The sequence below is a fragment of the Fringilla coelebs genome (genome assembly GCF_963513975.1).
Source record: "Fringilla coelebs genome assembly, chromosome: 3".
NCBI lineage: Eukaryota > Metazoa > Chordata > Aves > Passeriformes > Fringillidae > Fringilla > Fringilla coelebs.
The window spans coordinates 66,442,877-66,468,821 of record NC_140030.1 but is presented as its reverse complement, the minus strand read 5'-3'; the positions used below and the strand labels follow the sequence as shown (position 1 = coordinate 66,468,821).

Genomic DNA, 25,945 nt, shown 5'->3' with positions numbered 1-25,945 from the left:
ACGAAGAAAGCACAGCATTGCCCAAAGCTTCAGGGTGTTTACTAAAAGACCAGGGATGCTGTTACTGAGACTAATTGTATTATATTCAGTTTCTTCTATTCACTGAAAACCCATACATGAAATGTGTCCCTCCCAAAGCCTTCCATTATTCATTTCAACTGATGCAAACTAAATTATGCACTTGAACTAAATGTGCACTTGCACAATCTGGAATACACTATTTTCAATACAGTCCTTCTCTTTGTTTTATTTTAGTGCTGACAGTTGTCCAAATGAGCTACATCTTATCTTCACAACCTTCTGGAGATACTCTAGAACCTCAGCTTCAAATAGGTAGCAAACAAGGACTGCAACAAAAAATTGATGAGATTGACTTAATGCTTTCAATCTATTCCTTAGGCCAGAGTAGCTATTTGACTTGTAGAAATCATAACTGTGGGTTTTGAGGAGCAATACAGTCAGGGGAAGACAATACCACAGCAGAGAGCAAAAGGAGAGGATCTCAGTCACATACACAGACCCAAAGATTTTAGGGAAAGAACAGGACAAAAAGAAGTCAGGATCAAATGACAGCAGAAGCTAAGTAGGTATGAAAACAACTGCCAAAGGCTTTGAAAGAATTAATTTAAACATTCCTTCAAGGAATGTTAAAATTACAAATAAAGAAACAGAGAGTAAATAGACGATTAAAGTAGACATTATCAATCCACCACGGAAGACAGAAAATATCCATCCTCATCATTTCAGCAATGTTCATCAAGACAGGAAAATGGACAAAGACATTGCAGAAATCAAGGTGAAAGTCAAAGAAGCCTCAAAATAAGAAATAGCACAAAAAATGAAATTGTGGATAAAATGCATGATAGAACTAAATTTACTATATTTCAGTGATTACCTACAAAGATAAACTAGTAGAGCAAAGCAACTCTTCTCATTTTGATAAAAACAGCTTTTTTCTGTCCAACACACACCTGCACTGTTACTCTGATGATATAAAAAAACACATACATACTCATTTAGCCAGCAGCAAGTCTGATGTTTTAAAAACCAAACCAGTCTGCATAATATCAGTGCCCCAGCTTTCAACAGCAAAGATCACAGCAAAGTTTACAACTGAGAATGCAAGGCTGTAGTCATGACACTGAAAAAAATTCCAGTAATCAAAAGCACTTGGTAATTGGAGTTTCAAATTATGAGAGGTCATCCTTTCTTCAAATTCAAAATGTGACATAAAAGTTTGTCACATGCCACAGATCACATACAGACCAGAATTCTTCACTTCAGGTCTAAAAATCTGTGCATGAAACATTCCTCTAGAGTGTGCAAAAGCACAAAAGCAGAGTGTCATATATCCATATAAAAGAGTTAGTAATTAACATTTAGTTCAGCAAAATCTATCACCACTGATCAAGCTGGCATACATCTTCATATCTCCTTCCTGAGAATCTGCTCTACCATCTTGCCACTTCTTTTCATGCCGTAGACAATTAAATATGGAAATCACCGTTAGCCTAAGCTGCACAGTTCTGAAATCAAAGGCCTGCCTGCAGGACGAGAGGGAGAGGACAGGCAGAGAAAGCATGCTCAGAGCCTTACCTTCCAATGAGCAGGAACTCCCCAAGCACCCCCAGGCGCCGCATGGCGATGAGGATGCCCCTGACAGTCATCCCCTCACAGAAGCACACCACCACTCTGGCCTTGGGTAACCTCTCCCGCAGCTTGCGCAGCAGGCGATCAAAGCTCTTCTCGCCGGCGTTGCTGTAGATCTTGTCAGAGTGAGCAATGCAGAGACCCTCTTGGGCAGCCAGCTCTTTGAAGGCTTCCATTCCACTTTCCCCATAATTTCCTAAAAAAAAAAATATATATATATCATGCATTTACCCAATTGAATTTTGTTGGGAAAGTGATAGTTTCTCCCTCAAAAATCAAGAAGCATTAGCAGTAGGAAGAACAAAAGACATCCATCAAAGTGAATGTGCTCAGAGTTCAGTGGAGCAACAGGATATCCATGTATCAGTACGTCTTAGGAGAAATGGAGACTACAAGTTTCTTTTCTTACATTGACTTAACAATGGAGAGTAAAGGGGATGTTAAACATGGAAAGGATAGGTAGAAAAGGGGACAGATCAGACAGCAGGAGTGAAGTTTTATTAACATTTCTATGGCAAAACCCACAGCTGATCTAATTTAGGAAAACAATAATAGGAAAAGGAAAAAAGGATTTAATTTCAAGCTGTCTGCATAACATGAATGATGCACGCACATTTAAAACACGCTTATTTGGTAACATTTTCAAAGTCACACTAATTTGACCAAGCAATGTTCACGACAGCTAAAACTTAGGCTTGATGATGTCTCTCTTAGGAGACTTTCTAACTGAAAGAACTTCAGAAATTACCCTTTCCATGACAGAAATATTTGAACTGTGTGGTCCAAACTATATATAAAAACTGATTCTCAAATTCACTTCTCTTTATACATTCAGCAAGCCAAAACAACAATTTTACAAAACTCAGAGTGCCTTCTGCTATAAAAACAGGTGAAACCCAAAGTTTTCTTTGAATATTTCATGCCTGACATGAGCACAGGACTTATGATGAGCACCCATCACGCAAGAGGAGCAGATGGATTAAAAAACACCCCATATCTATTAACAGTAGCAAGAAACGGTCCAAAAAGAGAATCATTAATTTGATGTTATCCATATCCATAATGCTTCTTTTGTCTAATGAGGGAGTAAAATCAGATACGCTGATCACTTCTAAACCCAGACCTTTTCAAGAAGTGGTTGAAGATGTCCCACTTCCCTATTTCCAGCAATTGTTTGAAATAGGAAATTTCTGAGTAAGCCTAAATTTCTTCATTAAAAAAAAAGCCATCAGAAAGAAAATGCAGCAAGAGACAGTTCAGGCACTCTGTAGAAACCCAGTAGAAATATGTGCATTTTTCCAAAAAACATGGATCATTTGCCACAGATCAACACTATGCAGACAAACTATGGCAGTCATTGTCATACTAAGTTGCAGACAAACCTGACAGGTCTAGTGTCAAACACAAAACTGAAGTTCCCCAGCCCTTTGCACTGAGCTGCCCTAGTTTCTCATAAATTTGAAGCGCAGCAGAATGGCCCCTTTTCCAGCCTGTGACTCAACATCATATTCAGCAAATCAGGTCAATTCTGCTTTTTTTTCTGTGAACCAGAGGTACTCCAGAGCAGCAGTCCTACGTGGGTGTGGGGAGGAGAGGAAGACCTGTCCCTTGTGGGAACCCCCCACCAAGCAGCCCAATCCCACAGCCCTGTACTTGGGCAGACACTGTGGCCTTCTCATATGCTGAGAACAACCCAGACGGAGGCATTTCCAGGTATTTATATGCCAGGACCTGCAGTCACCAAGGGACTTACTCCAAGGCAGTACAGTTTGAGCTGTGCTGCTTTGATGACTTGCCTCAAGTACCTGACTGGCAGGACAACCTCATCCCTGATTTGCCATTAGCAAGAACTTTGTGTTTCAGCAGGATACACTTCCCAATTTCATGCGGAACTTTGTTCAGCAGGAACTCCCTTGAAAACAGCTGTGTTATTCTTAAAGTCTTAGCTAAAGAGGGACAGGAGACTAAACTGAATCCTATTAGATGTTTGGGCAGTACATATTAAAAAAAATATAGCAGGTTTCTTACCCAAACTTTAAGGAAGGGTTTTGTCATACATCAGTAAAGCACTAATTTTGCTGTAGTTCAAGTTAACAGTTTCAAGAAATGAAAAATTAAATCCATTTGGAATGATTTTTCTCTGCTTTATTTTTTTGATGAAATAACAATTATCTCAAACATAGTCAAACCCGTACTAACGGTACAGCAGCCTACCAAAACATATGCTAAGAGAAAAATTGGTGTCTATAAATTCAGTAAGTGTGACTGAGAGTCTAGAAGGGAAAAAACTAATTAAGATCAAGAACAACATGAACACAAGATGGAATAGGCAAAAAACAAGGCAGAAAATCTCCAACTCTAAAGGAAAGATTTCCAATCCTTATATGAAAGTAGCATAACAGCTGTCCAGTAACAGCACGAAGTCTGATGTTTGACTGGAGCTTGCTCAGCTCACAAGAGCATTATGTAAAGTAGGTTTCTGCAACAGCCAGAGATGAGACTTGGTGACCCTGGAGGTTCACTTAAAATCTGTTTGCCATGCTCCCAGAGCAAGACAACATGCTGCACATCTTTCCTCTCTAGGGAAAAAGATCAGAGAGAAAACGAGTGTGCGACATACGCTACATAGATTGTTCAATGCACTCAGGTATGGACAATGTAAGGGCATATATGGAATAGAAAACACCAATTAATTCTGTGCAATAGCCAAGAACACAGCCATCTGTACCAGCTTGGTGGGTACATCCATTTTAATCTGAACTCAGACAGCTGAGAGGGGAAACCTGTAATGAAAGACATCTCTTCCTGATTGTAGTCAGTGAAGAGTTACATCAGGGCCCCAGGCTAAGACCTTTCTTCCTTTGAAAGAGCCATTGAATAAAAGATCTAATCTTATCTGAAACTACCTTTTGCTACCAGGATCAGCTGTGAAAGGCAAAATAATTATTATTGTGATTTTCTTTCTGACCTCTACCCAAAAGTAGGTGAGACAGTAACATACTTTGAGCCCTACAATTGAGGCTCAAACAGCCCTTGCCAGTTTTTCACCTTTTTCAAGGTCTGTTCAATTGTACCCTCGTCAAAAAAACACATATTTTCTTTATATGCTTCATTCAGAGTCTGTACAGCAGTATAAAGGTAAATTCTAAACCTATCAAGACTGCAATTTTGCCAAGAGGATTTTTATAACATTTTTCTTTCAGTGCCAAAGGAAGCTTTGCTTCACCACTGAGAAAATTCAAGATAAGGCCATTTCTGAGAAGGATCTGCATATCTGAAGATACTGCTGAGAGTTAAGTATAGTGGTAATTGTTCTCACTCATTGCATTACATGCCTTAAATATCTTTAAAAAAACATTAAGATGCTGTAGTAAAAATAAGAGATGTTATCTTGATCAATGGAAGACATACAAAAGAAGAAGCTAACAAAAAATTCAGCCTCATAAATTGCTCCTGTGAGCCAATAAGTATTACATTTGTGCCACAGCTATACTGAAACTAGCACTCTTTGGTTGTATTAACACTTTAGTAGTGTGGGGAGCAGAACCCATGAGCTCCATCTAAAAGGTATATGTTCTTTTTTTTTTATTACAGCTGTTTGGCAAATTTGTTCCCATTCTCTTTATCAAGAGAACCATTTGTTTTTCATTTATGAAATGGAGCAGAAACAGCTCAGCAGTGAAGTGCTTATGAGAATCATGGAAACTTTTCTTAAGGGATGCATAGAGTGTCTGTGTGGGTCTTCTCAAGCCATATAACAGTGTGTTGTGTTTTCAGGGGGCTTAATAACAAAACAACGTGTCCCATTTAATCTATTTGAATGAAATCAGCCATTGATTTATTTGGCCAATAACATAAGGAAATATGAATCATTCATATTTGAACTGAACAGAACATTTCTTTGAAATATAGGCTAATCACCATTAAAAAAAAAAATCTTAAAGACCATAATGCTGAAGAGAAAGACTGAGACTGTTCTTTCTTCCTCTGCTTTAAGTGTCATTAGGAAATACCAAACACATTTTTAAGACCCATTTAGAGAAACACCTACAAAACCCTCAGCAGAGAACTCTGCCTGGAAGAATGCTCCAATGCGCTTAAAATGACAAAAGGTAGGGAGCAAGAGTTACTTCACCCACCTCAGTCATGAGTAATCTCTTCAGGTGAGGTCATCTGTTGCTCCCCATGAGGGGATTATTTGCTGCATTTATTCCTCTAAACCATGGCAGCCACAACCTGGATCAAAAGTGAACACACAAAAACTCCCATATACCCTGCAAGCACACAACAAAGGTAATGCACCAAATAAGGAAACCACAAACTCCAGTTTCACTGCAAGGTGCTACAGAGGCAAGTAATATTGCAAGAAAGTTCCCCTTTTCAAATTAACAAGTGAGAAACTATTTTTTGCCATCTTCTTTCCTCTCTTAATGTTATGATCTGTTTTTTCACCTCTCCCAAGCTTGTAAATACCTTGCTGGAGGTTATGAAGTCTGCTTCATTGCTCAGTATTGATTCACTGCAAGACATCTCTTTTACTCAACTAATTAACTACTTTTTGACAGAGAAAATAAGATGAGAACAAGAGGACTGCATGACATATCAGCAAGTAATAACTTTAAAAAATCTTCACTGCTGCAAAGGCAAATTATTTGGGAAGAGCAGAGCAAGGACATGATCTGATTGTCAAGCTAGTCCCTGACATATTGCAGTAAGCAATTTGTAAAAACTAGTGATAATATTAGATACAACAGTAACTATACAGTTGTCAAATACAAATCAGAAGACAGGGAAGTTTGGGACCACTAAACAGAAAAAAAATTAGGCAGAAAGAGCATCAGTTTTCTCTCCTATAATATGGAATGCCTCCCTATGCCACAGGAGCATCTTTGAGTAAGGTCAGTAAACAAGAAAAAATCAAGTTCTCTACTTTTAACGTATTTGTTACAAGTACCATATTAAAGAAGCATGTGTATACTGTTAGTTGATTGCAAACTAAAAAATTTCAGCCATCAGAGTTAAGCTAGTATGTTAGTAACACCTTGGGAGCACATACAGAATCATCTAACTTTCAGAATCTGAAATGACAAGTACTCACTTTCTAAGCTATAATAATCCAACCACTCACATCAGTTTGGCTACACCTTTGATTGGGAGCATTTTTTCCCTGAAGGTACCAGACTGACAAAAAATCCAGAAAAGTTGTAGAAATGGATCTGCCAGTACAGTGCATTATTGTGGTCTATCCCAAACATAAATGCTGTGTTCCTAGAAAGTAACCCTGCTGACACACAGCTTCCTGGGCCATCAAACACCATGCAGCCTCTGCCAGACTTCTTTGTCACTGGGAAAAGTGCAAGGATCCAACACTTCCATGTTTCCCTAGAGTATCTTTTTCAAGGCTATCCCACTGATGTCAGGAGGGGCCAGATTTTACCAGTTATAAGTTATTCCAAGTAGGGTTTTTTTTTTTCTTTTTCAGTGAACTCTCTACACCTAATGTTGACTTTGCTATCTAAAGCCCTTTACCACACAATTTCTTTTCAGAGTTCAGATAGAAAATTATGTTGAGAAATCTTCCTTGGCTCAGTAAATTTCACCTCAGAAAGTAGCCTATGACAGTACTCCCCAAACCCTAAAGTACTGGCTATTTTACAACAAGTAGAATTCTGCGTGGATGTGGGCTCTGATTCTGTAACCAGTGAGGACAAAACAGCAGAGAAAACATCAAAATTACAAATTTCACTCAACCTAAAATCTCAGTCAAACTGCAAAGCTTAAAAGGAAAACTTCTACCACTTCCTTCATTCTAAGCAGTTTACAGAGGAAGGAACGACCCAAACCTGCTTTATAAAGAATGCTGAAGTGGCTGTTTCAGTTTCTCTAGGTACAGTGGCTTTGAAGAGAGAAACAAGTCCTGCAAACATTGGCCCCTAAGGACAGTTTAATACAGGTTGAACATCAATGCTACTCACTAGAGGTTTTCCCCTCTCCTGAAGACCAGCTGGATTGGTTACTGCTTCCTACCCCTTAGACTGGGTCCAGCTACCCATCTCCTCAGTTCTTAAAGTTGCTTTTAACCTGCTACCATGCATCAGTATCAAAGTCCTTCTTACCACCCTCATCTTGCCTTTCAGACCAACTCATGGCTCTCTGGAAGTCAGTACTTCCCTTACATTTCCCTAGATGTTTATCTTTGACATTGTCAAAAGGACTTTGTATTGGATGGAGGCCTTACCGTCTTTTAGCTATGGAGAAGAAGACTCATAGTTAGAAATGGAAAGTACACTGCAAGCACTCTGTCTTCATCTAAGCTTAGGAAAGTTTTCTGGATTCTTTCCAAGCAACTGCACTCTAGCCTTACAAAGGCCAGAAGGATATATTAAATGAATGAACTGAGTCATCTTTAGTACACTACAGATCTCAGCCATCTGTGGTTACAGCCTGTTTTCTTCAGGCCCTTCTAGAAATGCAGAAAGTGAGCTGTTAAGGCCAAACTGTCTTTTTTTCATTTCCTAGTTTTTCCCTAACCAAAATTGAGTACATAGGATTCAAAAAAAAAAAAAAAAGCTGAAATGCCGAATTAGGTGATTATTACATCAATTAAACAATACACTATGCCTAACATAATTAGAGAAATGAGATTATATTTCAAATAAGAAAACTTACATAATTTTGTTAAATGCTAGGTTAGTTCCTGTCATTAATTACAAAGTACATTTTGCCAATAGCTCACCACAGTGATGTGTAACCTCAGTAAAAAAGACACAAAAAAGGCACAATTCTGCCACTCAGTAAAGTGGTTATATTTAAGCCTTCATCCTGAAAGCAGCAGGTGCAATATCTTGAACAACTAATTGATATTCTTGTCAGAAATACAGCCACAGGTGAATTCAGCCTGAAGTAATGAGACTACTAATGCTAAATGACACTTCCCTAATAAGACAAATGCCAAAATGTGGTATCATGCTGGTTTTTCCCTAAATGTATTCAAAGCATACACCCAGTGATTATTTATTATGTATCTATTGAGGAGTTTGAGAGGTTTATATTCTAATCAAGCCATTTCAGGTCCAAACCTAGCTGACACACACTACTTGTAACAAATTTGCTTGCTGAACTTCCTCTTTCTGTTCATGACTTATCAGCAAGGGGCTTCCAGTTTTCTTCAGAAAATATTAAAATTAATCTAGTAATTCCTGGCATTAACTGTTGGTTGGCATTGGTAGAAAAAAATCTCACACTTTTTTGTGTGTGTTTCTTGATGATTCTGGGGAAAGTAATCATAAGAATAAAGTTTCAACTCTTATAATAATCTCTTTTTGCTTCAAGCTTGCTGTGAATATTATACTTAGTAAAATAATTTACAAAGTAGTTATAGCAAGGATACCCAGAAGTGACATCAAAATAGAAGAACAATATTGCTCTTTTTGTAATATGAGCAGAAATGTCAAGAAGAAGGAAAGAAGCATATCCTCAGTTCTGCACATGCTTTGACAGTTTTGCAATTAGGTTAGCTCACATTCAAGCACAAGATTTAAAACCTTGAGCAATCAAAAATCATGCATAAAAGTACTGCACTATGAGGGTTTGAACATAGAGGAATTAATGAAAATTTTAAATCATATTTCTACTGGTTATCTGCTTTCTGAACCTGAGCACACATAGCAATTGGTTTCTGAGCTTTCCTTATAATTTTGAGAGTTAAAGATGGCTATTTTGTTTTAGTAATTCAAGATACTCACAAATTATATGTTTTTATGGGCTGGCACTTAGAAGGCCAAACATCATTAAATGCTCCATAAAGAGTCAGCAATACTATGACCACTTCCCAATAACCTGCACCATCAATGACTTCAGGAGGTATCTATAAAGTATGTTAGAAAGGAGGCACTTTTTTTAGGAGTATTTTGTACTCATTTTCCTATGAAAGAGGAGTTTCCTATTCCCACTGAAGTGCAATTTCAGTGGCAAAACTATCGGATGTTTATTAAGTTTTAAGAGAGAGAAACAAACTATTAAATTTTACTCTTCACTGGCTGTTGACACACATCATTAAAAAAAAGTCCAAAAAGCTACTGAACTACAACCCCAGAGCTAAAAGTTCATGACCTTTAAGGCAATTTTGGCTTACATATAATTGTGAGACACTGATACATTCTGTTCATGTGAGTCACAGCTCCAGATGTGACTTATATGGCATCTGGAATAACATATAACGGATAAATTTTAGTCTTTTGTCTATAAAACTATACCTAATCTTATTTTATCCATCATAAGAGAAACTGTGTTATCTAATTGGAATAGAATCCTGCAATTTTTACAAACCAGAAGATAAGTTTTTTGATGCATGCTTTATCAAATCCCTGAATACTGTAGACTTATTATTCAGAAGAATGTTATGTTATTTTAAAAACAATTGTAGTTTAAATTAAATGTGTTTAGGAAAAACAGTGACTGCCCTGGTGAACATGTCTATTAAAGGTTTTGATGAAAATGAATATAATTTCATAATATTATGTGAAATAAATTCAAAGCTACAAACAAATTCAAATCCTGAGTGTGAAAGGTACTCTCAGTTATAAAGTTGAGGAGAGATAATCATACCAGCATTTCCAATTGAGTTCAAAACTGCAAGGATTGACACAATATAAATGTCTGAGTTACACAGTGTTAAATGTCATGTCTACTGCTGAGTGGTGAAACATTTGAAATACCTTTTCCCGAAGGCTATTGTATTATCTGCATATGAAAGGGTGATTTAATGTTGGGAATACAGGCAGAGCTAGTACAGGAAATTAGTGTAAAAGCTGAATTACCACAAGTAAAGAACAAATTAGTAGTTTACTTAACACAGCTCCCACAGAAGTAATATAAAAGAATGAACTTGGAAGGGCAGTCTTGAGAGGTAGAAAAAAATGGCCAAATGCAAGTAGGAGAAAGTGATAAGCCTGAACACGTGCAGCTCTGCCAGGCTGCACCCCAGGAACCACACCTTGGACAGGTTGAGTCTCCTCCCATACCCCCACCCATGTCCACATTCAGGAATGCTCTCAGGTCACCTCCTGTGCTCCAGGACCTAATGGGGGAGGCCTCAGCATTGGCAGGAGGCCCCTGCAGCGCTCCTGATGCAGTTCTTAAAGAATCCTTGAGATGAGGGCAGTGCTGCTACACCGACCTGTAAAATTGCTCGATGGAGGGAAAACAGATGGACCTTTGCTGAGCTAAGAAATAGGAAAAAAAGACAAATCATGAAGAAAGGGGAAAATACTGCATTTTTTTCCAGACATTGCAGACTCTGAAGTTTTGCCTCCTCTACAGCCAGGGCTTACAGATAGATCCTGAGGAATGGCTTCTGGGTACTCACAAGTTGAACTGCCATCCAGAAGGTCCCAGCACCCTTCTGTTCTCAGCTCAAAACAACCTGAACCCAGGCGTGTCATTCCACCATGGCTTCAGCTGCTCTGTCCTCAAGTAAATATTCCTGGTAAAATCCGCTGAGGGCAAGGAGAGACCCTCAGTCAAAGGGCCTCCACAAGGCCCCAAGGCCCACCAAACGCCTGCAGGCCCCGGATGTACCAGGAAAGCTGGACAAGCCCTGCTTGTTCTCACCACCTTGTCTTTTCCCAAATGGTCCCTCTGAGAGCCAAAGCCCACAGAGAAACTGGGCACCAGCAAAGTGGCCCAGGGGAGCTGGCGCTGGTGCCATGTCCTGGACCGGGCAGAGCCGGCCGGGCAGCCATGCTGGCCCTGGATGGGGCTGCGGCAGCCTGGCAGCTGAGCCATCCTTGCTGCCAGGGGAGGCTGATGGCAGGGCAGGCTCCTGCACCACACCAGGTCCTGGTTATTGGGAGGGGAAGCCAGGAGGAGAAGGAGAAGGAGAGCCAGAGGAGGCACATGCCCACGGATGGAGCAGTGGCAGGTGCGACATGGAGGAGAGAGGCCAAGGCTGTGCCTGCACTGAGCACATCCAAAAGCAGCAGCTGCTGAGGGCAAGGCAGCCGTGCTTGCACAGCTGGCTGTGTACACGCTCTCCAGGAACCCTGTCAGCCACTGCCAAAGCAGGCTGTGAGGTGGCAGAGTGAGAGGCAGATTTGGGTTGCCTGCTGGCCTCAGCTTTGGCACTCGCTGACAGTGAAGAAGCAAAGCTTTTGGCCTTGACAGTGGCCAAAGGGCAGCATTGACAGGAAAAGTACATCTGCAGCTGTGCAGAGGTGAGCTTCTTGGCAAAAAAATTATGGGGGACTCCTCAGCCATTCCATGTGGTTGCTCCAGCATTGGGAAAAGGCACAGCCCCCTGTGTGCCAGGAATTTTGATGAAGGTATTCATCAAGGAGTGATTTGCAGTGTGTTCAATATTTCTGCTTGACTGAATCAATAAATGATTGACATAGATGCCTCTTGATCTTATGACAACATGTGTGGTAGATCTGATCTGCACACTAAAATATTCCACATATTTCTCAGCAGCAACAAATCTTTTTTTGACAACAAAGTATATAGCAGTTCAACAGATGTACTTCTACCACCAGGAGTGTCAGAAAATCCATCCCTAAAGCACCGACTGAGCACCATGGGAATATATAAGAGACTTAAAAATCATAATTGCCTTCAACACTATTAAGATCATCAAAGGACTTTGGGCAAACTGTATTAAGAGGCTGCTACCCTCAATGCCCACCCTCTCACCATCACTGTCACCACCATCCCACCCCAAATATGCCTCCTGGATTTGGGGAATTTGGAAATGAGCAGTGGCTAATTTCAGTATTACCTTGTGAGCTTACCTGATGGGAACCCAAGATAAAATAAAGGCAGCACTACTGTCCAATTATCTCTGGTCTGAGGAGAAGTAAACAAGGCTGAAGGAGAAGAATGTGTCCACAAGGAAAGCCAAACCCAGCAGCTGTGCTGAAAATCAGCTCTGGCTGGGTTTGGAGCAGGCAGGCCATAGTCCACAGAGACTCATGTGCTGAGGCCAGGTTTGCCAGCCAAGGGGGAGGAGAAGAGTTTTCGTGCGTATGATGACAAAACCTCCCATACAGAGGGGTTGCACACCTATCACCAGAGGCTACAAGCCAGATAAGAAGCAGAGCCTGCAGAGTCTTCCCTCATACAAACTGGCTCAGTTGTAAAACTCCTCCAACCACCAGGAATGTCACATTCACACAGGACATTCACATGAGAGTCAGGTGTCTGGTTTTAAAAAGGGTCATAAACCATCAAAGAGCACAGAAGCACTCCCCAGACTCATTCCTAAGGCCTTCCACAGGTCCAGAGTGTGTTGCAAAGACAGTGTAAAACTCCCCAGAGCAGAGGAGGTGCTTGGCATGTTCCCATGGATATCTGAATGTACTGTATGCTTCGCGGGACCCCACCACCAAGAAGACCAGAAGAAAGGATGAATGGGACACTGCTGGACCCACAAGGGGGGTGAATATCTTTCTACTTAATCTTCTCCCTGTCACTTTTTTTCATTCTCTCTCCCACCTTCCTTCTGCTTTTCCTATTTCTTTCTCTCTCTCTCTGATCCAAAAGCACAAGACACTACAAATTCCATTTTGGCATTGTATAACCTGACATCATTAACCTGCCTCTGGTAAGAAATTGCATGATGTTCTGTACAAGATGTAAGCAAGAATGAGTGAGAAGTTACTGAATCTTTCAAATGTATAGAATGTTTTCAGCTTCATCAGCTTCTCATATCTAATCATATCTCATATCATCAGTTTCTCATATCTAATCCTAATATAAATGAGTGAATTGGTGCTGATAGAAAGCACATGTGAGATAAAAATTAAACAATTTTTCAGTTTCTATTATATTGGACACTTTATAATTTCTTTCTTTGTTCCTTTCTTTTATTTTTTTCTGAAAAGAAAAAAGAGTTCACTTTCTCTCCAAATTAAAGTAATTACAATTAACCTTCAGTAACACAAAATGGTATTAAGCAGAGGTGTTAGGCTGGCCAAGTATTAAAAAAAAAAGAAAACCAAAAGAACAGAGAGGGTCTTTATGATAGCAAGCTCATAAAAGTTTCATAAAAATGTTAAATAGATGGAGAGGAAAAATAGATTTTCTTAGAGAAAAAATCAGCAGTGCAAAGGCCAATGCAAATTCTGTATACCACTGAGGCTTCACACAAACTCTTTCTCCATCAAAGCATTTCTGGAACTTAAAATAAAATCTGTTAGTCCTTTATAGAAGTCTCACATAATCCCCTTTCCTCCATAATATTTCTTAGATTTAATGACTGTTAGTCCAGAACCAAGATTTCATCAAAATAGCATCGAAAATACTGATGCTTCCTCTGCTACCATGGAAAGAAAATAATGGTTATTCTTAAGATGTAACTAAGGGATATACAAGTCACATGGTACTTTGGATGGCACTGATATGTCCCTTTTATTAATTGTAAATGTTTTCTTTTTTTTTTCATATAATTGAATCGTTTCTTTGTATGCTTTGTGTTCACTTGTCCTTTGAGGAGCTGACAATGATACTGTGATCTTACCTTTAATGAAATAAGGTTTGTCTTACTCTATTCTGAAGAGCACTCTCCTGTTAGACTCTATGATTGAATTGGATTAAAAGAGTGATGCTTCTATATGTAATTGTATAAACAAACCCACAGATGCTTAGAATAGGGAATTTTGGGGCATCTGTGACTGTGCACTACATGAGAGCAAAGATGGACTGGGTAGATCCCACTTACATGACAGGGATTCCCTCAGAAGGAGCAGAATGCATTAAGCAGTTTCCTTTTCAGAAGTGTTTCTCTGTTTCTAAAATGCTGGTATATTTTCACCATCTATGTGTTCAAAAAATAGTGAACAGTGTTTTTGTTTAAAATATGGTCTGAATGCAAATTTTTCTCTGTCTCCTTTGAGACTGTTTGAGCCTCAGAAGGTAATACTGAAATTAGCCACCGCTCATTTCCTTTGGTATCATCAGGATCCAGTTCAAGACTTCCTGATTGCACAGATAAAACATCAATGGGGAAGGGAGAGAGAAAAGATTGTCAGTCTGAAACCATACACAAATTGTTGTCACAGATTTCAGCCTACTTCCTTCAGGGATTCAGTTAAAATCCCTCTAGGATGGTTACCCAGATAAGGAGATAAGAAACTCCTTCACGTACGCAACATGAACCCATTCCATGAGCAATGCATTACAGCTCATTCCAAGCTGTTGCTGTCCTACGTGGAGAGCAAAGGATGCCCCCAAAGGGTGTTTGGGCTGACTATCTGAGTAACACAATGGCCTCCCACTGTCTCTGCAGCCCCTTCCCAGGTGCAGGACTGAGGGGATGTGTTTTTGCTGCGGCTGGGAGGGTGAATACAAATGCAGAAGGCTGCTCTTGAAATGTCAACCTGACTACAGGAATTACTGGCAAAACCACAAGCAAGCCCTTTCCTGCAAAATCGTTGGCAACAACAAACTTCAAAATTATGGACAGAATTTGTATTGGCTTAAAGTACATTTGTTAGTCCTCCCTCCTACCTAGCAACAATTGGGTTTCATATTTTATGTGTAAGAGATCTTGTGTCTAAGATTAGATTTTCCTCAAAAACATATCTCACATTGCTATGGTATTTCCAAACGAACTACAATTTCATCCTAAACATCTGTCCAGGTTTTAATATAATCAGAAAAGCATATGGTTATGCATATTAACATACTGTGAGAAGGAGATGCATTAGGCAGACCTCCATTTTCAGCTTTGATAACCCGACTATTTATAAGCTGTTGGAAAGCATGTTAAATGACTGAGTGAGGACAAAAAAACTACTGTTTTGAGGATGCAGATTTAACTTATTGAATCTGGGGTTACATGCATGTATAAGTCCAAAACCAGAAGAAGGAGTTGGGACTTATATTTCTGACAATTTAAAAAATGCTGTTGCAACTTGATGCAGAGGGAGGCCAAAGGATGAAGGTTGTGTAAGTTTGGAGATTTTAATAAATATCAGCAGCACTCATCTTCTCACTTTTGCCTCTCTTGGTTCCAACATTCCTCTCTCTATTCCTTGGGTACCTGTTGCCTGTACAGATGCAAGGGGACTGTATTTCCAGCAGATACAGCAGTACAGCAGGGCCATGCTCAAAAGCACAAAGGCATACTTGACAAAACCCACTCAGAGGCTTTTGGGAATCTTATCTTTTGAGATAATCAATTATCTTTTGCGATTAATTTAAAGAACCCTCAATGTACAAAGTCGAAAAATCTAACAGTATAAGAAATCCCCAGAAATTGTTACTGAACTTTGGAAAACCATCAAGTACATCTTATTTATGAGTGAAAGAGCCAAGGCAAGGTTACCAAAGAATCAGAAAAGACAAATGGCCCTGTAAAAAAGCTTTTGAAGTCGGCTAAAGGTCAGCTGAAGTGAAAGATATATCTTCCATTTCATCAAGATATATCTAAAAATGAAATGTGTTAATTTTTCTGACCTCTGTATGGGCCATTCACTTAAGAGCTGGGCACAATTCTTGTGGGCGCCTTCCTCTGAATGTTCTGTGATTCTGTGAAAAGGCTTTACTCTATAACAATAATAAAGGCTGATGACTACTGGCTTTTTGCATAAGGATTTCCATTTTTACTTAAATAGTTTGTCTGCCCTAATCTTAGATTAGTGTTTTCTGAGAAATTTCAAGCTCTTATTAAATTGAAAACAAATATTTCCACGGTGGCCCTTTAAAGGAACTTTAAATTTATCTGGACTGAATATCTACTGATTTTTATTTTTTTTTTTCATAAACAGAGGCTCAAGCAAATGACTGCTGAAAAAAATTAGGGTTTCAAGCTTATGCAATGCCTCTGAGAATTCTTACAATATAGAATGACAGTATTTCCAAACTGTCTTATTGCATCTTCCTTGGCTAACAAAGTGGACACATCAAAATTAATAAAATATGCCAAAAACAAAATGAAGAAATCAGAGAGGAAACAAAATAGGATATGATTAAAAAAATGTAAATCACCAGACTCTGCTAGGGGTAAGTTTAACTTCTTACTTAAAGATGATATTTGAAGATAGTACTTTTAATGCATTGCCTGACAATTTACTGCAATTAAAAAAAAAAAAAAAAAGGAAAAACAAGTAAACTTTATTTACTGAATTAACATACAGAAATCTTCTGAAATAATCTATTGCATAGCAGTTTGCAGGCAAAGAAATTGAATGTGATTATCATTCTTGTTCACTAAGATTTTTTCATTGTTCAGTTATGGGGAAAAAACAAACACTCTCAGATAGACAACTGAATAGCAGCTAGGTTCTCAGTGGGGCTGGGGGCAAGTTTGGTAGCACACTCCAAGTACACCTGCCTGGGGAGAATCACCTCTCCTCATGAAAGCCTGAATTGACCTCTGAAGTAGTGCAGTGGTCTGGCAGCTTTGCCCTGTACTGCTTCCTAAAATAGTTGTGGCTGATGCTTTCCTTATAGCCACTTCCACTCAGTGAGTATTAGAGCAACCTCACTGTAACATCTAAAGAAAAGCTCAGGAATGTCAGAGCTTTTATCTGGACTAAAGCCCTGGTGTGATGATTTTCACTTGGTGCTTCTCAGCCAAAGATTAGAGTTTATCTCAATGACCAGCAAACAATCAAGAGTAAAAATGACATCTGAAAAACCTCTGCAATATCTTGTTGGAACACTTACTACCTGCCTTGCTGTCAACCCTACAACCCAAAGAGAGTTGTAACTGAAGTTTTATAGGAAAGTGACTTATACGAGTTCCCCCCACAGCACTGAATCTTGTGTTAAGTCTCATCAGAAGCTATAATAATGTCTGCATTTCCAATGAAAAATCCAACCGGAGACAGAAAAGGCTGTTAACAACACCATACTTTGGAATGTTATCACACACATTGCCTGGGAATAGAGGTTAGATGGGACAGTTTGCCTTGGCAATATTAATCAGACTAATTGCTTCATTTTTCTTACAGTCTAAGAAGGCAAGGATTTTGCTATTTTTGTAAGTATGCATCTGCCTATAACAAAAAGCATTGATGTTCAAAGATAAATGGATTTAAGAAAAAAGAAATCCAAATTGGAATTATCTATTACATTGACATCATGGTGCTAGGAAAAAAAGATGAAACATCACTTCCTGAATTGCATCCACTTTAGTCACATTTTGTTATAGGTGTCAGTTCTGTCAGGATATCATCTGTCTGAATGAATTAGTGCAAAATTTAGTACTTCACTTTTAACAAAAAATAAGACTGTAATGGCATTTCAATTTTCCTTTGTCCTCTTGTTAGCACTTGATAAATGCAGTCTCACAAGCGCTGCTACTCATCTGACATGATGCCTGCAATCTTAATTTAACAAATCTGAAGAAAATGCAAAGGCAGAAAACTTTCTGGTTTTCTTAACATTTCTTGAGATTTCTGCAAACTATTTTTTTCTTGACAACTTCATTTGAGTGAATTAATAGGGGCTTTTTCTCCTCCCCCACCTCCCTAAGCAATGTTTTATTCTGAGTGGGTATTCATATTAACAGAGGTTGATGAACATAAAACACAAGGTCAATGAAAAGCATCTGAAGCACTTCTGTATATTCACGTATGTATACAGAGCAAGGGACAGACAAGTGGCTTTGCCTCTTACAAATGGGGTGCTGTGAAGTTGGCTTTTTTAACCACAAATGAGCGTTTTTCTTTCTTTTCTCATAGAGTTATGTCAGAACATGACACTTGGAAGACACTTCCCCTGAGAAAACTGCTGTGCTTAACATCCTTAAGAAACAAAATACTATTGCTCCTTCAATGCAAAACCCAACTGCAGGCACAACAAAAGGCACAACAATGACTCAAGCACCAAATGTTGGCTGGGCAATCTTTCTGAGTGACACCATTAGAGATTTTCCATCTTCTGAGCACACAGCACCACCAGCCATCTGCTACGCAGGGAGCTCTGTAAGTGGAGCTGACTCAAAGTTAGTCAAAAGCATTAGCACATGGCAGGAGGGGCCCTGGGATTTAGGGACAGGTGAAAGCTTTGGGGCAGCAGGTTGGTTTCTCTTGGCAGATCCTAAAATGTGGATCCTAAAACTGGGCAGCAAAGTTGGGCCTTCCTTTGCCTCTCCCAGTAATCCCTCCCCAGCCACTTTTTTTGCTTAGATCTGAACTGGCCTTCTTTCTACAAAAAAAAAAGGAATTATGCCATTTAGTCAGTGATATTGCAGTCCAAAAGGTAAGAGAGAAGCTTTAGAAGCCGGGAACTTTGGAAAAGAAAGAAAAAAGAGACAATGATAATGGGTCAGTGCTAGAAGGGATTCTGCAGAACAGAAAGAATCTTTTAATAAGTTTTCATTTTATGTATTTTGGGAAAGAGATAATGTATACATACCAGAAGATGGAGACGGTGTTGATGGTGATGATGAATGGTAATGTCCCTTCCCAACTCAGAAGGAAATCAAGTAGCAGGTCCGAAAGGTCAGGCATTTTTAAATGGATGTGTTCAGATAACTCCTGACAGAAATTGCTGATGAGCCTCTAAACTACTAAAACTATTTTTGATAGCTGTTGGAAGTTGTGAAGTGCCAGAGGTCTGCAACAAAGGCGGTGTTGTGCAATATTTAAAAGGATAAGTGAGTTAACCTGAGTAATTACACGTCTACCAGCCTGACATTCATTTTGTAAAAAATAATAGGTTATTTTGTCAGCTGACATGGAATTTGTGTACAAAAAAAAATTAAGGGAACAGGCAACGTAAGGGTTGCCAATCATTATGTGTATGTGGAAACTAGGTGCTTCCAATTCAGTTATCCAAATCATCTCTTATAATTGAATTTATAATCTTGGTTATCAAGAGTAATATATTCAATGCCATACTATTCAATTTCCACAGGATATCTACCTTCATTTTGCATGACATTTTGGCTACGAACCTGGAATGATAAGAATCAATACTGCAGACAAAAAATAGATTAAGTTCTGGCTGGTAGGTTTCAACATATACTTGCAGTAAAGGAACACTAATTGCCTGGGTGTCTCTTTATTGTATCCCATAAGGATCTGTCCTTAGATTTTACAAGTTAACATTAAGCAATGACCTGGAAAAACAAAAATACAGAAGCATTACCAATAATATATGCAAATGACAGAAAGATTGGGAGACAAGTTACCAATGCAGTCTGATATAGGTTAGTCTGTAAACTGGACATAGACAAAGAAATATGCAGTTAAATACGCACATAAATTTAAACCTTCATTAACTAAGAACTCTGCACTTAAGGGATATTGGAGTCCATCATGGGACACAATTACTGGCGTGGTAATTATAACAGAAAATCCCTGAAGGTAATGCCATGGCTAAAAAAAATAGAACTGGGGTTTAGTTATGCAAATAAGTGTGGTACTGTGGTAACAGAGATTATACTACCTTACCTCGAATTCACAGTATTATGACTGCTTCTGCAACTGATATCCAGCATTACAGGATAATGGAAAAATGGTGAAATCTCAAAGAGTAGCCATTAAGATCATGAAAGACAGAAAGATGTGACTTTGAGTAAACTATACAGAGTCTCATTCTCAGATCAAAAACAAATGAACAAACAAACAAACTCTAAAGCAACATCCAAAAGTAAAGCATTCAGTGGGTTTTTATTGTAGAAGGAATTATATTGTAGAACAACATTTCAAGACAACCATTGGTATTAAGGAACTTACCAGGCTGGATTTCAAAGTGAGTTAAATGCACATATACAATTATACAATGTAAGGCGTCCTTCAAGAAAATGTCTGGAGAATTGTGTGATTTTTAAGTTTAATCTTGTCTTGTGAAACTTCTGCTCAAGTGGCACTAAGGCTAGACCTCTGTCTCTACTCTGTATTCCTAAAATATATCTCCTATTTCAAAATAGTTAAAGTTCTCATAACACCACAACTTCTACAACCCTTGGGAACATCTTAAAAATGGAAAAACTTTCCAACTGAAGTGCATGAAATGCACTCATTTATCTGTAATATATTCCTTTATCTCATAAGTACAGTTGGTCACACAAGTATCCAGGATACTTAAGCACAAAGCATGCTATGGAATTGTCCATAAGAGTGCTCTAGGCTGTAAATCAAGATTAGATAATTTTACACTTCTAAGTCCTTGCGTGGCTAGGGTTTGAAATGTTAATGCCATTATCTCTAAGGTATTAGTTGTGAAAGTTTCAGTGTGATGTTACAAACTCAGTGAGGCCTCTGCAGACATGAAAGTTCAAATCAAGCAGTTCAGCATCTAGAGCACTCATCAGAGAAGTGGGCAATAGAGCTTCAATTTCAACCTGAGAGAATAAGAAAATACATCTTTCACATAGAAGAGTGGCTTAATCACTGAATAAGGTATTTTTTGACCTGGATTCTACTGGATCTGGCTGCAATGGAGGGAACTTGCCTCACAGCAGCCTGTATGGGCTGTGTTTTGTATTTGCAGCAGTTTGGATTCCCTCTTGTTCTACCTGTTTTCTCTCCTTGGCCCCACTGTACAGAGTGGGGAGGGAGTGAGCAGCAGTGTGGGTGGCTGGCTGCTGGTTTGTTATTGCCTCCACGGGGAAGAACAAACACATAAATAGTTCTTGCAAAATACAGTAGTGTCACATTTGACAGTAATGCTTCAAAAAATGGTCTTCTCTACACAGGGAAAAGTTGATCCATAACCTCTTGAGTTAGTGTGATAAGTGAGATAAAATTTCCAACAAGAACCCCTATCACGTGCCCGTTCTTGACTCCTAAGAGTGCCCCAAGATAAAACATTTTCTTAATGTTGAAATAATTTCAGTTATCCTAAGCACTTTTCCATAACAAATGTGTGAATGAATCACTTATCTCTAAAGCCAGGGTGCAACCAATCACCATTTCAAGGTGTGTTAGGCTAAGAGAAAACATTTCTTGTTTTGTTATGTTCTCTTCATTTAACTGTGACACATATTTAGATCCCTCTTTTCTACTGGGTCTAATCCTAATTGGCAGTGAGCAGAACTTCTTGCTATATACAGAACTTAAATGCTCTGAGTGAAATCAAAGTTGTAGAAATTAAGGGTAAAGCATCTGTGCCTGCAGGTGTGCTCTACCCCATCCCTCTTTTTAATAAAATGTATGCTTTTGCCTATTGGTGCTCCTGACTACAGTATAGAGAAACCCCTTTTCCCTTTATTCTAGATAACAATGGACTTTGTCACCACAAAGATCATTAGTAGCAGCATAAAGTTCCCCTGTGATTGAAATTCAAATTTACATTACCATGGAGCAATTCTTTATAGAGATTAATACTTTTAAAATGTATCCCTGAAATCTTCCTACACAAAAATAAGTCTAGCTGAAGAAATTTTGTTTCTGTTTGTAAGACATACAGGCTTTCCCTTTGGTTCTGTGTTTTATAACCCTCTTTCCTCATATACATGAACAGTTTGCTTATATGCATGTATATTTGCCTTTAAATTATAGTATATAATATAAATCTATTATATTGTATTGTATAATAATTAAAACCAAGCTGCTTCCTACACAAATCAGTGGCAATTCTTCAATGGACATCAGTGAAATAAAATTGAAAGCTATTCTTATATTAAAATAATCTAGAGGGAAAAAAAGTCAATGATGATCTAATTGTAATGACTACAAAGCTTTTTTTCAAATTCTTTGCCTGTCTGAAAACTAAGCTTGCAGCTCAGCTAAGGCATTTCGTTTTTTCAGTCTAAAGAAAATGCACTTGCTATTGATTGAGGGCATTATCATACATTCTGTGCACTTCAGAGATGCTTATGCCTTGTTTTCCAAACTACAAAAATCTGGTGGATTATGTTGAAAACATGAAAAGAGCAGCACTGAAGATGAGTGATTTTGCAGTGCTTGTGTGCTTTTCCAGAAGGCACTACCTTCTGAAAACAATAAAAAGCCAACTGAGCTTTTTAGAGATTGCTCTAAGTATCAATATGGATTATAGCCTGGGAGAGGGAGTTCTAGGAAAGAATAGGAGGCAACATACAGAAAGGTACTGTCTATGATTATTATGGGATGGGATGATGAGACCTGGAGTCAGAGGCAAAGACAGTTATACAATTCCTATAGGATATTTTCCTTTTTCTAAGGTGCTGATTCAGCAAAAGCAAATGATTCAACAAAAATGCTATCATATCAACAAATTTCCCCCCAAAACGAGGCAGCCCAGTGCCCTTTCATGGTCGCTTACAGTCGCCTTCTGCATGCTGCTGTTAGAAAATGAAACCTGCCTCCTAAGAAATGAAGCACAGATAGGGCTTATTCTAAATATGATCAATATCTTTTTTAATTTCTGTTTCGCAAAGCATTGTGTGTTCCAAATTTTAAATCAGTTTTTATTAGAGGCTAGACAATTTAAGATAACATCCTTAAAGTTTGTTAAAGTTTGTAGAAGCTTAAGAAGCCTGGCAACACCAAAAAAGCCTTTTAAATCAGAAATCTTTGTGTGGCAGAGACACAGAAGTAGTTTCTTTCTTTTTCTGCTTTGTGTGTTATTTTCCTGCATGTGTTATGATAAAAGAGCTGCCTAAGCTTGAGAATTTAAGCACATACCAATTAGCACTCTGAGATTATTCATTATATCAGAGAGAGAGGAAAAAAATCCAGGTGACATTTACCATAGGGTAATCCAGTATAGCAAATGAGTAATTAAAGCAAAACAAACAAAATACTTAAAATAAATCATAGCTTTTACACGGGTAAATGCAATTAAGTTTCAACATTCAGTTAGCTGCCTAATTACCTTGATCTTCTATTCATAAAATTAGAAAATAATTAGAAATTAGAAACCCAACCTAATCAGTTACTTCAGCACTCCACTTTAAATTAAGAAGACAGCAGCAACTAACTTTTCCTGTCATTTCAAAACAGCACATCCAAAATCTTGCCTTTTTTCTCCAGTGGGTTGCAGCCTGTCTTCATTTAACCCACTCATCAATTTTTATAATCCCTTGATATGCACAGTTCTAACCCCTTTGTTTTCCCCCTAGACTAATCCACTGCAGAGTCCTTACAAAGCTTATAAATGTCTGCTTTATCAGTAGAAAATCTGTCTTCAATGTGAGATAAGCACACCTGGCCTCATCCTGTAAGGCACTGGGCACTGTTGTGATGCCAGAAACTGTATTGACTAAGTGTGTGGTTAGTTCTTGCCCTCATATTCCAAGTGCATAAAGTAAGATACCATTCACTTGCCATTTGGGATCAAGCAAGAGCATTCTGCACCTTACAAGATCATCACACAGCATCATCACAGCTAAATTTCAGTCAATAACTCCTATTGACTTCATTACAATCAAACACAGCTCTGAATACAGATATTTTACCAGAACTTTGAAGACAATTTTATTATTCCTACGTACTCAGGATATGAACTATAAAAAGCAGTTACGTGACTCCAGATATGGTACCAGTGCATTCCTGTTTCTCACTTCACAGACAACAACACATCTATGACAAAGGTGGAATGCATTATTTCACATATATTTGGACTCAGTAGAAAAGTCAGAAGTAGATGTGACAAGGACAAAGGATTTTACAAACATGGCTATATTCCAAGTTGCCTTGTAAAAGGACATTAAGATGTTGATTGCATGAAGGGATTGTGTTATAACATGTTGTTTGGGATCTGAAACAACCAGAAAATAATGATGTCCATATTACATCTGTTAAAATTAAAACAGATAATCAGAAATTCAGCACTGAATTAATTTCTAGAAAAACTGTTGGGTAAGAATGTTAATTAACCTAGCTATCAAGTTCTAGCTTTCTTTCATAGTGTTTTTCAATTCATTTAATTTGCATGGGCTGTCACAGGAATTAAACCATTTTAGGTACAAGGCAGAATTCTAATTGGTGAGACCTCTGGAAAATGTCATTGCATCTTTTTAGAAAACTTGCGGTTTTCTTCAGTCACAGGGGCCAACATCTGTGTCACAAGTAAGAGAATAAGTGAAATATAAATTCCCCATGCGAATGGAAATTTCCCCCAAGCAAACAAAACCAGTAGGAACTGGGGCTCTCTAGTCAGGCTAAGGGCAAAATGCATTACAGGCACCAACTGCTGATGAGAGGACAAACACTGACTTAAAATACTGCCTGTAAACTGAAACAGTGGGCTGAATTTGACTGATGGAATTATTTTTGTCCTGAGTTTCTCTTCCTCTGCAATCAGAATCCTCAGCACAGGATACTTTGGATGATTCTAGGTAGCTGAATAAACAAAATTTTAAGCTACTCTTTAAATGAAATATTTTTCTCACCTCCTTACATAATTAAAACTATTCACAAATGAACAAGATTTAATGACAAAAGAATTGTCAGCTCTTATTATCTGTCCGTACCACCTATCAGATTCCAGCCCATACATTTGCTCCAGATTCAGCTGTGCTGTGCCCAGTGACATGCATTTCAAATAAAACTGTTCTGGAATACCTGCAGCTAATTTTGATTAGACAACATCAAAAGTTTGAACTTTCCTCAGTCATTTCTCTCAGTGATTAATCACCAGCACAAGTAAAAACATTGTTTTTGCTTGTTTTGCATTTAACCATTAGGATGCAGAGCCCTGTAGTTCCCAGTGGCTTTGTTTGCTAGGAAGATAGGAAATATTTTTGACACATAAAACTGCATCTCCTTTTGAAAAACCAGGCAGATTAAACTGGTTTGGATTCCTGATATTAAGCACTTTTTTCCAGCTCTCAAATCATTCAGAGTTTTATCCCTATCTCTTTTCAATATTTTAGTATTGATTTTTAAAAGTTGACAACAGAACTGAAAAAATACCAAAATTAAAAGTAATAACCTTAGATTGAGGTGAAGTTCCCACTTTCTCAAGGATGACATTAGCTTTTGGGTTGGGATTTTTTTATAAAAAGGTCCTCTATAATCATAAAGTGTATTAGGACTTCTTTCAAGGACACAATTCTCCTGTGTAAGCTGTACTTGATGGTCACCCTTGACTTGCTGAGATCAGTGTGCTGAGTTTAAATTTATGGGACATCTGGTTTCTGACATTGCACAGTGCTTTTTCAATAAAAATATTCTGTAATACTGATTTGGTGCCTGAAAAGGAATCTAAGATATTTGATCTGCACTTCCAATCTGTAACTACCAAGTTTGCATTTTCATCAGGGAATAAAATCAGGTTTATTTGAGAAGAGTTATTCTTCATAGCATCACACTGATTTGTTTTAATTTAATTACAGTTTTTTGTCAGCTAAAGTCTGCATCACCATATTACTATTATTCTGGGGATTGCTCTCTTGGTAGCCAGAACTGTCTGGCAT

At 38.4% G+C, this 25,945-nt stretch overlaps 1 protein-coding gene across 2 annotated transcripts in view; it reads right to left on the bottom strand.

Moving 5' to 3' along the window:
- The window catches only part of GRM1 (glutamate metabotropic receptor 1), a gene marked incomplete at both ends in the record, with an annotated part of 177,674 nt that overhangs the window by 140,590 nt on the left and 11,139 nt on the right, over window positions 1-25,945 (bottom strand). For both annotated transcript variants that reach the window (XM_084201589.1, XM_084201590.1), the window contains one exon: window positions 1,597-1,846. In XM_084201589.1, the coding sequence (XP_084057715.1) occupies window positions 1,597-1,846 (250 nt within the window). The remainder of the gene's footprint in view (window positions 1-1,596; window positions 1,847-25,945) is intronic.